This window comes from Bos taurus, chromosome 26, assembly GCF_002263795.3.
Source record: "Bos taurus isolate L1 Dominette 01449 registration number 42190680 breed Hereford chromosome 26, ARS-UCD2.0, whole genome shotgun sequence".
Lineage (NCBI taxonomy): Eukaryota > Metazoa > Chordata > Mammalia > Artiodactyla > Bovidae > Bos > Bos taurus.
This window is the reverse complement of record NC_037353.1, coordinates 45,958,123-45,975,373: the sequence shown is the minus strand read 5'-3', so window position 1 is coordinate 45,975,373 and position 17,251 is coordinate 45,958,123. Positions and strand designations below refer to the sequence as shown.

The 17,251-nt window shown below is 48.5% G+C and overlaps 1 protein-coding gene and 1 long non-coding RNA gene across 10 annotated transcripts in view; one reads left to right on the top strand and one right to left on the bottom strand.

Moving 5' to 3' along the window:
• Window positions 1-17,251, top strand: part of C26H10orf90 (chromosome 26 C10orf90 homolog) — a 393,139-nt gene that overhangs the window by 356,091 nt on the left and 19,797 nt on the right. For 4 of the 8 annotated variants that reach the window (XM_059882149.1, XM_015460793.3, XM_005225868.5 and 1 more), the window contains 3 exons: window positions 9,639-9,929; window positions 12,961-13,145; window positions 15,105-15,282. In XM_059882149.1, coding sequence (XP_059738132.1) covers window positions 9,639-9,929; window positions 12,961-13,145; window positions 15,105-15,282 — 654 coding nt within the window. Of the gene's footprint in view, window positions 1-9,638; window positions 9,930-12,960; window positions 13,146-14,329; window positions 14,413-15,104; window positions 15,283-17,251 lie in introns of those variants that run through there. The other 4 variants (XM_059882151.1, XM_005225870.5, XM_059882150.1 and 1 more) reach the window with 3 other exon arrangements.
• LOC104976004 (uncharacterized) lies at window positions 5,039-15,151 on the bottom strand. 2 transcript variants are annotated; one of them, XR_003032761.2, is made up of 4 exons: window positions 15,075-15,151; window positions 11,664-11,744; window positions 9,504-9,565; window positions 5,039-8,456 (listed from the first exon to the last, which is right to left on the bottom strand). It is a non-coding gene; the product is annotated as an uncharacterized lncRNA (long non-coding RNA). The 2 variants fall into 2 exon arrangements; XR_815836.4 differs by lacking the exon at window positions 15,075-15,151 and having other exon boundaries at window positions 5,040-8,456; window positions 11,664-12,963.

The following is a 17,251-nucleotide window of genomic DNA, read 5'->3' as shown; positions in this document are numbered from 1 at the left end:
AATTGATGCTTTTGAACTGTGGTGTTGGAGAAGACTCTTGAGAGTCCTTTGGACTGCAAGGAGATCCAACCAGTCCATTCTGAAGGAGATCAGACCTGGGATTTCTTTGGAAGGAAGGATGCTAAATCTGAAACTCCAGTACTTTGGCCACCTCATGCGAAGAGTTGACTCATTGGAAAAGACTCTGATGCTGGGAGGGATTGGGGGCAGGAGGAGAAGGGGACGACAGAGGATGAGATGGCTGGATGGCATCACTGACTCAATGGATGTGAATCTGAGTGAACTCTGGGAGTTGGTGATGGACAGGGAGGCCTGGCGTGCTTTGATTCATGGAGTCGCAAAGAGTCGGACATGACTGAGCAACTGAACTGATGGCTTTTATAATTTAGAATTTTTTTAAAAAGGAAATATCCCTTACTGAAAAAAAAATCATCTCTTCAAATAGTCGTCTCTGGAAACTTTAACCACAAATTTTGATAAAAGGTTAAAATGCTCTTTTCCTGTGCTTTGAGAATCTAATTCATGCTTTGGGATAAAGAATTATGGGACTGTCGATCATCTGGGACTCCTTCCTCAGTGTCAGGTAGAAAGGTGTGATCTAATCAGTGAGTGGAATGTCCGTCTTATCACCTGCAAGAGAGTCCAGGTAATCCTTTTATTAGACAACAGGCAGGTGTGTGTGTGTTCACGTGTGCATATGTACGTATGTGTGTGTATGTATGTATATATTTTTGACTTCCAAATATGTATATGTGTTTAGATTTTTGTTCCATAGTCTTAAGACTCAAGGATTACGACATAATTGGAAAAACAGCTCTGTCCAGCGACCCAGTGACTGTTCTAGACACTGTCTTTGGGACAGAATAATCTGCACGGCTCTTTGCAGTAAATGCATGCCTGACCCTTTATATGAGCACTGGGTGCGGACTCCACACATGCCATCTCTTTTTAAATTCAAGTATAATTAATTTATAATGTTGTGTTAGTTTCGGGTGCACGGCACAGTGGTTGCATATATAATTCTTTTTCAGATTATTTTCCCTTGTAGGTTTTCACAAAATATTGAATAGTGGTCCCTGTGCTATAATAGGTCATTTTTAGTTACGTATTTTCTATATAGTAGTATTTATTGGTTAATCTCAAACTCCTAATTTATACCTCTCCCCCTTTCCCCTTTGGTAACCATGAATTTATTTTCATCGTCAGTAGGTTGCTTTCTGTTATGTAAGTCAGCTCATCTGTATCTTATTTTTAGACCCCACTTGTAAGCAGTATCATATGTTGTTTGTCTTTGTCTGATTTGCTCACTGTGATAATCCATAGGTCCATCCATGTTGCTGCAAATGGTATTTTTCTTTTTTTATGACCGAGTAGTATGCCATTGTGTGTGTGTGTGTGTGTGTGTGTGTGTTTGACCCATTTATCTATCAGTGGACACTGAGGTCACTTCTATGCATTGGCTATTGTAAATAGAGCTGCTATGGATATAGGAGGTGGATGTATCTTTTTGAAGTATAGCTTTGTCTGGATATACGCCCAGGAGTGGGATTGCAGGATCATATGGTAACTCTATTTTTAGTTTTTTAAGAAACTGCCATACTGTTTTTCACCAAGGCTGTAGCCCACATGGTTTCTTGAAACTTGACCCTAGAACAATAAAAATAACCATAGTGCCTCTTCCCCCTTTCCCTCTGAATCCAGAGTTCTTCCACTCCCAGGACTTGACTATTTTTGTCTTAACACCATATTGACATCTTAACATTGCTTAGCACCCCCCTAATCTGCTCTGGGTCCCGAAAAGGGAAGGCTCCTTTCAGAGGGCTGTAGCTGCTGCCATCACTTTGCCCAAGTCGGTTTTATTTCTTGGTCGTCACCCCTCCCCAGTTTGTCTCCTTCTTTAGAGAGAAATGTTTATGCTTACAGTAGGAGAAACCTGTTTACTGTCTAGGAAGGGCTGGCATGGACAGGAAGCCTGGTTTCCTGACAAAGAAAGGACCCACTCGGGCGTTTCCGCTGGCCCAGCTGCCTTTGGTCGCCCCTCCATCCTTGCCGTCTGACCTTCAGGTTGCTGTCTGTTCCCCTGATTTCTTCTCTTTCCTCTTCCCGGAGGCGCCAGCTCCAGCTCTGCTCCTGCCGTGTGGCTGGGCTTTGGGACTTGCAGGTCCGAGCACAGCTTCCCCTCCTGACCCTCTCCTCTCCTCTCTTCTCCGCCAGGAGCTGTTTATTCCATTTGCTCCTTCCCCCACCCTACCCCCTTTCCCCTCTCTCTGACTCCCCGCCTGGGTTGCAGCATCTCTGCATAGAAATTTAACAGAAATGTGCTGAAATAATTACCGGTTACCGGCTGATTTTAAACAGAAGTCTGGATCGGGCGGGAGACAGGGTACCACATGGACACCCCTTTCCACATGAGGAAATCAACTTTTCAACTGCTGCCGGAAGGTGAAGCCTTGGTCGGTTAAAAAGCAGAGAACATACCCACCAGCTTTGTCCATCGTAAAAGCTTTTGCTTTGCTGGCTGTCTTGCTTGTTTCTCTGTGGGTCATGAACAAGCTCTTTTATTTCATCTTCTGTGTACCGTAATTGCAGATGGTTTGAGGATTTCTGTCCTGTTGAATGGGGGAAATATCATGCTAACCATACCTGCTGGAGAAATTGGGTCTGTTCTGAGCACCCAGGGTTACTGCCTCTTCCTCTTCAGCGATCTCCGCATCCATCTCCGCATTGGCATGGTTTGAGCTGAGAGTGCCTGGCCGTCCCCTGAGCGGCAGCCTCCTGTGTCCCTGTGCTGGAATGTGCTGTGCTAAGTGGCTGCAGTCGTGTCTGACTCCACGTGACCCCATGGACTATAGCCCACCAGCTTCCTCTGTCCATGGAGTTCTCTAGGCAAGAATACTGGAGCGGGTTGCCGTTTCATTCTCTGGGGGATCTTCCCAACCCAGGGATCAAACCTGTATCTCATACATCTCCTGCACTGGCAGACAGGTTCCTTATTTTGAATGAAAGGTACAATGACCTTTCATTGTCCAAGGTACAATTCCTTATTTTGAAAACTGACAAAGAGAAGAATTAAGCACAATATTCTGGATAACAAAGTGGATGAGGTGTGACTTTAAAGACAAATCCCAGACAAAATATACAGAAGGAAGAATCAAATTAGAAAATCATCTTTTTGCTTATTCCTCTTACCTCGTCATCCTCATTGTGACCCCACCTGGGGTGAGGGACAGCAAAATCCTGCCCAAAGTAAGAAGGGTCTGTGATTCACCCCCTGGAACCATCCAGCATAGTCTTCCATTTGATGGCTGCACAGTCCTACCCAGCTCACTTCTTTGATTTACTGTGAAACACAGGGATGGAGTTTGCTGCAGGTTGGCCCACAGGTGAGGCAGGAAGGTCAGACAGGTCAACTAAGGACAAAATGTGGATGCATGAGCTTTAAAAAGGTGGTAACAGGTGGAGAGCAGTCGGGTGAGTCAGGGTAGTGGCAGATAGCATCAGATTTTTAGGAGAGCCTAAGACCCCCCTGTAGGTGAGTTTAGAAGCTGGTATTTATTTTGATAACCCAGAAATATCAACATAAGCTTGTTACTGTATTTCTAAGGGAATCTGTTGTATGGTGGTCTAACGTGTGAGGGGAGAAAATATCACCTCCCGAAACAGTAAAATGTGGAAGAAAATGTGGCCATGGCTTCAAGGAAGCCTGTTTCGCTTAGAAATGTCTCTTTGGTTAATTGGCCAGCTTCGGTCTGGTTTCAGAGGCTGGAAAGTGCACAGAACTGAGACACAAACCTTACAGAAGATCTTTCTAGAGAACTGCTTCAGCTTTGATACCAGAATTTATCTGTCTGGAAATAGATTATTCTAATATGTGTTCTCTAGATGCGTTTCCCTGCCTTGGGCTGTCAAGGTTCCAACAGCGATGCTCTCTAAGCCTGTGTGTGATGTTTATGGTTTTTTGGCTCGTCCCTTGAGATTCCATTGATGGAGTCTGGCGGCCGTGCTGGTCTTCCCCCGCTCCCAACCTCACTGTGCTCTGCCACCCCTTAGCAAACACCCTGCCCTGGCTCATTTCCTACTGTGAGCCAAAGGGCCACAGTTACTAGAATTGTGTGCCAACCAGGGAGCTATGGCTCAACAGGGGCTCATCTGAGAACACGAAAGATTATGTATCACCTTAATACTTGGAAAGAAGTGAAATTTCTTCTTCTATCAAATTGGTTCATTATGGCACTTGCCAGCCGGTGGAGGCCAAGCATCTTGAGGCTCAGGCAGCTTTTCCGCTTTTTGTACTAAGGATTGTGTGCCCCAGTGGTACCCTTGCCTGGCCCAGATTCAAGTATCTTCTTGATGCTGTGTTGGCAAGGTCCCCACTGTCCTCCCCACCCCCCTCCCACCCTAAAGCTGGGGCAGCTCGGGACCCTTGTTTTAGCACAGAGAGGTGCCCTGCTGGCATCCAGCCCTGGGGTCTGCAGGTGGACATGGTGAGTCAGGAACAAAATCTGGCACAACCCACTCCCCTGAGCGTCCTGCTGTCTGCTGGCCCTGCCTGACACCCCGACTGTGGCCAGCCCCTTGTTTGCAGAGGCTCTTCTTCCCCAGAATCACATCCCATCAAGTCTCAGGGCAGTGATGGCCCAGCAAGTCTGCTGGACTCTCTTCTCCTGAAAGCTTTTTCCTAGTAGATGCTCTAACATATTTACCTTAAAACAGCTGGCTTTGGCTTGCTATTCAGATTTTCCATATTGAAAATATACTGTCTGTAGATACCTACGCAGGTGGGAACATTGTAGATGAAAGTGGTGAATCAGGCAGCTCGAAATTTAGGCAGGTGGTTCTGTCTAAACAAGTATGATCCAGAAGAGGCTCAGGTAGAAACGATGAAGCCCAAGAAAGTTTCTGCTTAATCTGTGAGGGTTCATGGGTGCTCTGATATCTTTAACTATAAATAATAATACATTTCACAACAAATAAAGAGCTTTAGCAGAACCCCGGTAAGCACTGTGTAATGGTCCAAGGAGGACTTAACTGATCTAAAGATAAGAGTTTAACACATTATTGACTGGAGACATATTAATACATCTTTATTACTCAAATGTTATTGACTGGGGACTTATCAATATGTTTTTAGAGAGTGATGCAATTAACATCACTGTGCAAAACTGTTAGAGCTTAAAATTTAGAGCTCCTTATACAACTTATGGTTGTTGTTATCATTCACATTTTGTTCCCTTAGATCTTTGTTCCAACCTTGTGTATATTATAAACACAAGTTTATTACTACAGAATTTTCAAAAGTGACACATCACAAAATTGTGAGTGAAGAAGAATATTTTCAGGGAGTTTTTTGCAGATACTTTCTCTGATGTCCGAGTGACATATACCTTAATGTCTCAGAAGATGCTAGTTCTTGAGAATATAATTCCGATGCAGATGGTGTGAATACTCAGTTCAGTTCAGTTCAGTCACTCAGTTGTGTCCGACTCTTTGCGACCCCATGAATCGCAGCACGCCAGGCCTCCCTGTCCATCACCAACTCCCAGAGTTCACTTAGATTCATGTCCATCGAGTCAGTGATGCCATCCAGCCATCTCATCCTCTGTCGTCCCCTTCTCCTCCTGCCCCCAATCCCTCCCAGCATCAGTCTTTTCCAATGAGTCACCTCTTCGCATGAGGTGGCCAAAGTACTGGAGTTTCAGATTTAGCATCATTCCCTCCAAAGAAATCCCAGGGCTGATCTCCTTCAGAATGGACTCATTGGATCTCCTTGCAGTCCAAGGGACTCTCAAGAGTCTTCTCCAACACCACAGTTCAAAAGCATCAATTCTTCAGTGCTCAGCCTTCTTCACAGTCCAACTCTCACATCCATACATGACCACAGGAAAAACCATAGCCTTGACTAGACGGACCTTTGTTGGCAAAGTAATGTCTCTGTTTTTGAATATGCTATCTAGGTGTGAATACTAGACCTTAACAAAAAGACAAAAAAAAAGAAAAAAAAAACCTTAGTGATTGATTCTGATACAGAAAGTGAAAACAAAGCTCGCATTACTAGAGAAGACTTCACAGGTGTGTTGTGTATAACTGTTGACTGCAATAACCTGCAAAGTGTTAGTAAAATAACAGAATTAATTTTTGGCCAGCCAAAGTAAAAAAATGCTGGGCACGATTTTTATATTAACCGGGGGATTTTTGTGTTAGCTCCTGCAAAGCTTCCCCAGTCAAATATAATAGAAGGAATCCATGACTGTTAGACAGGTTTTTTGGTTGGCTTCAGTTTACCTCCTAGAGCCCAGCCCAGCTCTGGGTAGGTGAGCTTGCTGGATAGTTGAGGGTAGTGTGTTTTAGAGAAGGGAATGGAGCGGGGTGTTACTGTTGAAAGGAAACCTGCAGGGCCAAGCCCCTTCAGGCCTCAGGCTCGGGAAGCATGCTTTGAGTTCCACTTCAAGGAACAGAAATGCCTGGGAGAAGCTGCTGTTTGATTCAGCTTCTCCTACGAAGGGCAGAGCCTTTGGAGGCAACAGGTCTTCATGAGGGTGATGTAGTTTTAAATCTGAGCCATGAATAGACAACTCTTAAGTCCAGTCTGATTGCAGAGTGTATGAGAAAAATAAGACCTTGTTTCCTGGCGTGGGCCCCACCAGGGGATCATTTCACGGCTGATGGTTGTGCTTCTCAGAATCCACAAAAAGGCCTGATCAATATGTTGTCAGGAAAGTTTTTCTTTGACTACACATTTTTCTTTTTCCCAGTTCACCATCTGCGTTCTACTTCGAGGAATTTGTTTTAACTCTTTCAAGTCACAGTTGGAACATCTGACTTGTACATAATCACTCACATGAGAATTTACATTAAATCAGATAGAAAGTGAGAAAATTAATTAATAGGTAAGTAGGTAGGTGTGGGATAGGTAGTTAGACCTCCATTAGTCTGTAAATAGTCCATTAATTTAAAGAATCTGATGTCAGGATGGAACTAGCGGACTGGGACTGCATCACTGATGATTTGATTTTTGATTGTTTAGAAGAACTGATAAAAGGAAGCCACAGAGAAAGAAGAACTACTTTAGGACTTTTCCACTTACCATCTGAGCCACAGGGAAGCCCATGGTATTTTATACTTAAACAGAACTGACGGCTTTTGAAATACTTAGTTGTAAAGATTTCTCTGTATAAATTAGCCAAGTCCAACTTTGCTGTAAGAGCCATTTTTGTTGCTCAGCCAGTAAGTCATGTCTGACTCTTTGTGACCCCATGGACTACAGCATGCCAGGCTCCTCCACTATCTCCCAGAGTTTGCTCAGATTTATGTCCATTGAGTCGGTGATGCCATCTAACCATCTCATCTTCTGCTGCTCCTCTCCTTTTACCTTCAATCTTTCCCAGCATCAAGGTCTTTTCCAATGAGTCGGCTCTTCATATTAGGTGGCCAAAGTATTGGAGCTTCATCTTCAGCATCAGTGCTTCTGATGAATATTTAGGGTTGATTTCCTTTAGGATTCACCGGTTTGATCTCCTTGCAGTCCAAAAGACTCTCAAGAGTCTTCTCCAGCATCTCAATTCAAAAGCATCAATTCTTTGGCACTCAGCCTTCTTTATGGTCCAACTCTCACAAGACTACTGGAAAAACCATAGCTTTGACTATACGGACCTTTGTTGGCAAAGTGATATCTCTGCTTTTTAATACGTTGTCTAGGTTTGCCATAGCTTTCCTTCCAAGGAGCAGGCATCTGTTAATTTCATGGCTGCATATCCTTCTCCAGATGACAAGGTCAGCAATGACCACCGTTTGTGGGGACACTCACGTTCCAGGCAGGAGGACCCAGGGGCCCTTCCCTTGTTCGTGGAAGCAGGCATACCGGCTCCACCCCCTGATGCCTCTCCTGCCTTGGTCCCACAGCCAGGAGGCCCACCGGGGGGACCCCTGGGTTCTGTCTCCCTGCCCCGCCAACCTCACCACCATTCACCTGTCCTCACTGACCACGGTGCCCAGACTCAGAGAAGACAGGGCTGGAGCTGATTGCAGACAACTGGCATTTTAAGAGATGTCACTGTTCTAATCAGCGCCTGGTAGTCATGGACTCATTTCCTTTTTGTGTATAAAACATCTCAGAAAATATGGCCTGAGTCTTCCAAGAATCTTGACTATGCCAGTGGTTCCCAGGACCTTTTTCATCTGCCCCTGGATGCCGGAGGTCTGCATGCACCCCACTGGCAGCTGTGCCTGTCTCCACTTTGGGGGCCTCAGCACTGGGAAGAGATGACACCTGGTGAGGAGTCTCCGCTGTATTTAAAGTGAATAACTTTAAACCGTTTATAGAGTACAGACTTCCCTGGAGGTCCAGTGGTTAAGACTGTGCTTCCGCTGCAGGCGAGCAGGTTCAGCCCCGGCTCAGGGAACAAGGATTCCACATACTATGTGGTGCGGCCAAATTAAAAAGAAAAAGTGTAAATATTCTAAAAGAAGAAGAAGAAAACAAAAGGAGTACAAAATCAGCAAAGAGGAAAAGAGAGTCTCTCTCCCACCCCCGGTTCCCGGTCCCGTGTTGCCCTCTCCTGGTCCCAGGGTCTTCTGGGTCCTTCCAGAGATATTCTGAGCAAATAGGCATGGACTCAGGAGGCAGGTCTGACACACTGTCCACTCTTTGCTCACTCGATAATGCATTTATAGATGATTCCATGACTACACAAGAGCACGTGCCTCGTTCTTTTTCACGGCTGCAAAGTACAAGGTGCTGTAACTTACTTAACAGGCCCCTACTGATAAATATAAAGTGGTTTGCAGACCTTTGATATGACATTGTGGCAACGAGCAACGCGCTGTACGTGTTTTAGACCCACTGCTGCTTTAGACAGGAGCACCAGCGCCTGATGAGTTAGCTCCTGCCTCCACACTTGCCACGGGACATACATAGCGTCACTGTTTATGGAATCATAATGATAACAAACATTTATTACATGCTCAGTAGTATCAGCACTGCACAAAATACCTTACCTGGATCATTCTTTTATTATAGTGTTGCCTAGATTTTAACATTTAGTATTTATATAAATAATATATATATGTTATTTACTATATCAATTATGATATAAATATATTGCTTATTATTTAAGTAGGTGAATTTATTAATAAAACTGAATATGATAATAAAATTAGACACATAATATTTAATATTCTTGCCTTGTTATACTGTCAACCTCAATTTTATAGTTGAGGTGGGAACTGAACCCAGGTATCTGGCCCCAGAGGCAGTGTGCTAAACGGCCTGCTCAATTATCTACCGTCCAGAAGGGCTTCCGGGCTCTTAAGTACACCAGGGAGCATGGTCACTTGAGGGCTTTATACATGATAGCAGTGTCTGTGGAAGGCTCCTGAGAGGACCCCGCGGACATCTGGCCAGGACTGGTGACCACGTGTGTTGTTGCGGCTGGGGGAGCATATGGTCTAGGGCATCAGTGACTCCCGTATCCATCCCCCCCGCCATCTCCCCCCACCCCGCTCACCCCACGCAGCCTTCTCCATCTGCACCCCAGGCTGCAGTCCATCTGCTTGTCTCTGGGAGAGCCTGGAGTGCAAAAGTCAGTACTTCAGATGTGGGCTCATCAGATGTTTGAGCACAACTCTCATTTTATTTTTAGTAGAACCAAACGTATTTTCTGGAAGCAGCGAGAAGCAACAAGAAGGAGCACGTGACATTGTGTCTGCTCCCCCCGTGGAATGGAAGCTGGTTAGAGACCCCCTTCCTGATGGTTCTAGCTCTCCAAGCAACAGCTCTCAGTCTAGTGACCTCTCTGAACCCGCAGAGAGTCAGCAGCAGCGCCTCCCAAAACCCAAGGTCCCTTTACCAGGGTTCCTTTGCCCCTTCCAAGATCTGTGCGCATCTCCGCAGGAAGAACACGGTGTTCAGATAGAAAGAGAGGCCCCGGAAGGTAAGGAGCAAGGGAGGCAGGGATGAGATGGTTCTTCCTTGATCTTCACGGGGAACACAGTGCAGGGTCTTGCTGGGCCCTGCTTCACCCCAGCTTCCCTTGTGATGCTGCCCTATCCATCCATGTGCGCCACGAGGGAAGCAAGCCCAGCAGGTCTAAATGGTTGGTGAGTCTGCCTCGAAGGCAGGGAGAAGGCAGCATTGCCCAGGTCAGGAATTCCCAGCCCTGCTGCACACAAGGCCGCTTCCAGGTGCAGCTCTCGGGCTGAGTCAGGGAAACTTTGAGATGCTGGTGTGGCTGCCCCGAAGGCAGCAGGCCCACCAGTCTGACAATGGTCCTCGGGAGCTGACCAGCTGGGCTAATGGCTGAGGGGGTGCTTGTACCACGTGTACCAGGCACTCAACAGGCATGAGGGCCCTGATCTCACAGTGTCTTTGAGATAGGCCCCCGTCTCAGCCTCTCTAGAGGCTGAATTCAAACTAGACCATCCTTTCTCTAAAGGCCAAGGGGCTGACCTCAACTAATATTGCAGAAAGTATTGATATATTAAAAACCATTTAGGAATAAAATAGTAAAAAATATATCTGATGCCCAGTTATATCAGAGAAAAATTTAGATTTCCAATCATTCTATAAAAATGTCCCCAAAGAGCTATAGCTAAGGACAGAAAGAAAACTATTAGATTCTAAAGCTTTGGATTGGAAATGTTAAAGTATTTATGGTAATTGATGAAAATAATTTTTCTGGGAACACAAGTGAATCTCTAGCTTGTTATTCACTAATAAATGAAAGAAGCATGTATTGAATGCCCACTGTCTACCATGAGAGAAGCACTTATTAAACACCTACTGTGTGTCAGGCATGGTGCTCAGGGCTTCCTGCCCGCCAGGTGCTTGCAGTCCTGTGCCAGAGTCACGGTGGTCATAACCGTGCCTGGGTGACCTGTCAGGAAGCTGAGGATGCCCCAGGTGATACAAGCTGGGGCTGCACAGAGACATCTTCCTCAAGGAAGTGCTTCTGAGGAAGAAAAATCAGACCCCAAGCGTGGAGGGAAAGGCACACGGGAAGCAGAGAGTGGATGGAAAGAGCAGGGCTGATGTGGGATCTGGGGGACCACCGTGTGGGGGTGGGGAGGAGGCCTGCAAGAACCCAAGGACCCTAATGGGTTAGCCTGGAGGGTCCTTATAAACCCACTAAGGGGTCTGGACTGGAGGCTGGGCCAAGTCCTTGGAGGAGACCTAACTAGATGTCCTCTGAAGGCGGGTGTCTCCTGGACTATGCGGAGGATGGATGGGAGAGGTCCAAGCTGGGGGCGGGGAGACGGTGCTGAGACTGGCCAGACCTAGTACAGAGCACGTCACTGTGGAGGCCTGGCCGCCTAGAGAAGGTAGTGGATGGAGCTGTGCTGTGAGCACTGAAGAAGACGGGCATGTCGGCACTGCTCTTGGGGTCTCTGGATCTGGCGGTGGGGAGCATGGGAGGACCTCTGGCTTCCCTGAGTATGGGCTGAGCTAGAATAAAGGTTCACACGGTATGGAAGCAGTGTGGTAGAAAGTGGAATTAATTCTGGCTGGAGGGCTAGGGACAAATATCTCAGCTAGGAATCAGTCCTGAAGCAGGAATGGGGAGCAATAGGGAAAGATCTAGAAAGAATAGGAACAAATGCTTAGAAGAACAAGAATGAGTCGTGAACTTCTAAGTAGCATGTTGTTGGCAAAGAATTGAAATTGGTACCTGGTGGGCAACATCCATCGTGAACGAGCTGTGAGGCGTCCGGTGTGCTTGTAGAGCTGGTCAGTAGGGTCGTTAGTGGACCTTGGGAGAATAGAGGATGGCTGGTCCAGACCAGAGAGGATCTGGGTGTGATGGCGGAGGTTATACTGGGGGGTCAGTTAGGGGGTCCATGGGACCGTGGAGTTGCATCCTGTGGTCACATGAGCCTCAAAATGACCACCTCTCCCCACCCAGCAGAACCAGCAGCTCCAGAGCACCTGGGCTGGCAGTCTGGCGAGGCTCAGGGTGAATATGATGTGGTCCAGCCCTCCAGAAGGTCCCAGGCCTGTGGGGTTGGAGCATCCTGTGATGGGCCCACTGACGCTGCTGATGTGTGCAGTGCGTTCCACGGCGGGCACGCAGAGGAGGCAGGACGGGGTGTGCCTGGGGAGGGGGCCTGGCTTCCTGAAAACTCTGGGCTCAGCCTGAAGGTAGGAGGTCACCAGGTGGTGGGATCAAAGGGGTTTCGTGGACATGGGAGGGCGTGTGGGTGAGGAGAAAGGAGAACGTGGTTGGGTTTCAGACCACAGAGGGCTGGTGGGGCTGCAGTTGGGGGGATGTGTGATGGGGGAGAGGGGAGTTCAGACGGGAAGAGTGGCCTGGGACAGACACTGTGTTCCCCGCGGAGCACTTGGTCAGTAAGTGGTCAGGGAATCCATACGAATCCCCCCCTCTCAGCACCCCAAAGATGACTCTGCCCCAAGTGCTGTGACATCGGCTCAAGCCCTGACCTTTTCCACCAAAGGGTGTCAGAACAGCCCCAGGATGGGGCTAAACCCAGTGCTGAGACACAGAGTCCCAATTATGAATGTCAAGCCAGTGCTGGTCTCTAGTAGATTAAGGGGCAGGATAAATAATTGAACACCATTCCTCTGTCTTACATTGTTAGTGTAGCAAACATAAGATAAATTAATTCACGGTCCCCAAACAAGCCAACTGTATTAATTGCACAGGACACACTTAATATGAAGTGCAAAATAGAGGACGTTTCTTTGCCTTGGCTGCAAAAGCACTTTTGCCAAGGGAATACCTGCGTGGCATAGCCAGTCTCAAGTCTGGCTGTCCACAGACATGCCTCCCTGAGACCAGGGCACCCGGGGGTCTGTGATGGGGCGTGATCTCGTCGGCTTAACGAGGCCCATTAATAACCCACTGGCATTTCCATTTTCCAAATTGTCTTCTGTGTCTAATGGTGTTGAAAAGCCAGGAGAAAAGCGCCTGGTGCCCTCTAAATGGAATTCTAAATCTTCTCTCCCAGGGGATTACACGTGCTGTGACTTGGTTGTTAAAATAAAGGAATGCAAGGAGAGTGAGCACCCCACCAACCCCGAGTCCAAGCCAGCACCCGCCGAGCCAGCACCCCCCGAGGACCCAGAGACCCACGTCCTGCCAGAAGACTGTTCCAAGAGCCAGCAAGGACCCGAAAGCTCCCTGACCTTGCAGGTAAGGCAAGGTCCGGCTTGACTCCCACCATACATTCTGGCTCGATTCCCGCCAAGGGGAGGCTTCCCAGGGAGCCCATGGGCACACGGCCTCACTGCTCCTGGAGATCTGACTCTACTTCCTGGCAGCTATGTGACTCTGGGCAGGTCCCGTAACCTCCCTGGACCTCTTTCCCACCATGTGAGGAAGAAGATGGTGCTATCTGCCCCGGCTAGGTTGGGGATCGCTTGTCATCAATGGTGACTGTGATTGGAGCAAGGAGAGTCAGCATGTGTGGAGAACTTTCTGGGGCCTAGACAAGGAAAGGGTCACTCCTGTGAGGTGGGAGTCTGTCCCCACAACCCTGTCTTCAGATAAGCATGTTAAACCTTTGAAAGATGAAGGTAGTCCCAAGGTCATGGGGGCTTGAGTTAGAGAATATGGAAGCTTTCATTTTGTGTCTTTGCCCAATTGTAGAAGTGACATGAACACATTTTTTTAAAGTGCAAAAAATACACGGATATAAAGATTAGAAGGACAAACAACCCGGAGAAGGCTAGCCATGCCTCCTGGGAGACACGGGTGTTGTAAACCACCCTGCAGATGGGTTGAGGGCTCCACCCCCATACCCCGGGTGGATCATCCGGGGATCATCCTTCCCATCATCCCGGGATCCATTGGGAGAGTCGCCGGTGACCCTGAAGCCACCAGGGCCTCCAGCCTCGGGACAGACAGCTGGGGCAGCAGCCACACGGGGCCCCATGGGCGGTTCCAGGGGCTGTCTCCCCAGGCCCCGGGACCCGGGCTGGTACCTTGGAGGCCAAGCGACCAGGAGACTCCTTTCCTGGCACAACATCTAGGGGCATATCCATGACGCAGATGGAGCCCACACCACCCTCTGCCTGGAGCCTGTGAGCTCCCCAGGGGCTGGGAGAGGAATGGGGCTGAGGGTATTTCTGCTACGGCTGCAGCTCTGGGGGGCCTGTGCTGAGCCCCTGCCATGTGCAGAGCTGGGGCTCTGGCTGTGCAGGGTACAAAGGGGAGGAGACACAGCCTGTGCCATCCAGGAGCTCGTGGCTCCTGGGGAGAAATGTATCTGCCTTCCAGAATCGTGCAGGGATTCTTAGATGACAGATGCACCAAAGCAGTTGAGGTCAGTGTCTAGCACAGAGCAGGACATATCAGTTGTGGTCATTCTTCTTCAGTAAACCTATGTGGGGAGCTTTGTTCACGCATGGAGTCGGGGATGCAGAGAGAGATGAGGCTGAAGAGAAAGCACGGGGATTCTGACCTCTATGGAGTCTGCAGAACCATTTTGCGAAGAAAAAGCTCTCCTGCCAGCCCTGACTTCCTGGGGGGAGAAGCTGGTTCCGTTTGCTAGGATTACTGTTTCTCCTGGAAAGATACACGAGTCATGCTGGGAGAATGATCTCGTTCTGAGCTTCCAGAAGGCATCCAGCCCCTGGCAGAAGCAGGTGACTCCTAAGGCTTGCATTCCTTTCCCACCAATATCACCTTGGAATATGGCAATTTGGGGTGTTCAGATTTTCATCTGTTGGAGATGAATGAATTGTCAGGTGGAAGGAGAAATGGGAAGAGATGTACCTTTGATGCTGGTAACTCAGTCATGCTACAGGGGGGCCCTTAGTGCTAACTGATACCTGCATCATCAACAGGTCTGTGGCCATCTGTCTGTAAGGGGTTGGAAGAAAATTAGGGCGTGCTCTTGCACTGTACTTTTGATTAGCCTCTTGACCAAATCAGATGGATTCATTGCCTTTCCGAGTCACTCCTCTTAAAAAGTTTCGGGAGCTCCCCAGTGGTTAGGACCCTGTGGTTCAAATGCAGGGGGCATGGGTTTGATCCCTGGTCGGGGAACAAAGATTCTGCCTACCTCTCAGTGTGACCAAGAAATAAAAGATAAATACATGAATACATAAGCAGGCATACCTTAGTAAAATGTTTTCTTGCCTCCTCTAGGAGGCCCTGGAAGTCCGCAAGCCTCAGTTCATTTCTCGCTCACAAGAACGTCTGAAGAAGCTGGAGCACATGGTTCAGCAGAGAAAAGCCCAGCGGAAGGAGACCCTGGCTCCAAAGCAGAGTCTCCTTCCTGTCCGCGCCCACAAGAAGCAGGTCACCATCCCCCACCCTCTCAGCGGTAAGCTGCAGCTGGCTCGGGAGGGCCGGTGAGATGTGGGACCCCAGGGCTGGGGCCCTCGTCCAAACCGATGGTCCCAACGGTGCTCCTGACATGTGCAGGACTGGTGTTCACTGAAGTGCCTAAACCTCAGGGTCACACAGCTCGCCCTGGGAACCTGCCCGTCTTGAGAGGTGATCCGCAGACCCTGAATTCAGCAGAAATAGCTGGGGATACACATTCCCCATTTCAGCTGGGAAAGAAGCGCTATGGCAGCCAGGGTAGCTGGTTCAAATTCTTGGCTCCAGATACTCCAATAACAGATACTCCAAAAGCTCCGCTTTGCCCTTGATAGATTGCAAAACCGGTCTCAGGGCGAGAGGGCTGACTCCAGTTTGTCTACATCGACATTCATCATCGCAAACCCCCTTTCCTGCTGCGAGCTCAGCGTCGGGCTGGACAGCTTTGGGAGCCCTGGGAGGCGGGTGTCACATGGACCCTGTGAGGGTGGTGCTCCTGGATTCCCTGGAGAAGGCGTTATCCGGAACCTTCTCTGGGCCAGACCCTATGCAGGGAGCCGGGGAGAGCTTGGTGAGCAAGGCTGGCCTCCGTCCTTTTGTTCATGGAGCTTATAAACAGACTATTAAACCAGAAAGAATAACAAGAAGAGACAAGGGCAAGAATGGGGACATGGGAGCATATTCTGATGGCCTGCCAACCCAAATCTTAAAATCTGGAGGCCTGGGGAAACCTCTGTTTTATTTCTTTGGATAGAGGAACAAGATCTTCCTAGCAAAATGTTCTGGGCCCCAGGAGGTGAAATCATTGGTCTGATTCTGAATAAAAGTCCTCTGGGGAAATAACCATAGTCAATAAAATGCAGCTTAGCAAATATTACCAGGATCTTACAGAGTGGCTGGGGGACAGCAGGCATTGGAATAGGATTACTGTTAAACACAGGCAGGCTGAGTCCCACTCTGCCCACCCGCCCCCTACAACCCAGAGCTCTTCTGGGGGAGTCATCCAAGACCTCAGCAAGGGCACACTTGAACGCATCCTTTCCGCGGTGAAGGATCTGGCGGGACACCTGCTGCTCAGCCCTGGTGACCCTTCCCAGGATGCTAAGGGAAGGAAATCAGCAAAATATATGTTCAAAGACTTTCCCTGCCTGGAAATGTGTCTCAGGTCGGCGTTTGAAGCTGATTGGCAGATATGGGCTATGTGGGTGTGTTCTCTGGAGGCTCCTTAGTTTCTGGCTCAACAGAGAGCAATCTGGGTTCTGGTGTAGATATATCAAGTTGGCAAGAGGGACCAAGTGTCAGCCACAGCTGGGGGTCCCCCCCCCAGGGCCTTCAGAGTCCAGGCTTGTCCTGGGGAGGGCTGCCAGGATGCCCGTGGTGCCTGAGGTGTGAGGGCCACTTGGCCTCAACAGTTTTGAAGATGCTGCTTGATGAAGATGGTTAGATAAGCGAATGTGTTCTCAACAAATATGAAAGTGTCGCATTAGAGCTCAAAATATGTATACACAAAAAATGGGGTCTAACAGGCTTCCTTTTCAGTCAGCTCCCATCACTTTGTGTAGGAAAAAATGGAGACTCATGAATGTTTGGGAACTCGTTAGGCATGAGACCATTCATCCTTGTCCCCTGGGCCAGCTGCCCTCCAGCCGTGCCATACCGAGGGCCCCAATGGCCTGGAATATCACCATCTCAAATGTCAGAGGGAGGCTGCCTTGTCCCGTGTATTCATTTCCTAGGGCTGCTATAAGAAATGGCCTGAGGCTGGGTGGCTCAAGGAACAGAAATCGATTCTCTCACAGTCTCGAGGCCAGAAGTCCAAAATCCAGGTCTCCCCTGGAGTGATTTCTCCTGGAGGCACAGAGAAGACCCGTGCTCTGCCTCTCTTCCGGCTCTGGGAGCTTCTGGCAACTTCTGGCATTTCTTGGTTTACAGTTGCATCATTCTGTTCCCCACCTCAACCCCCTTGCGTC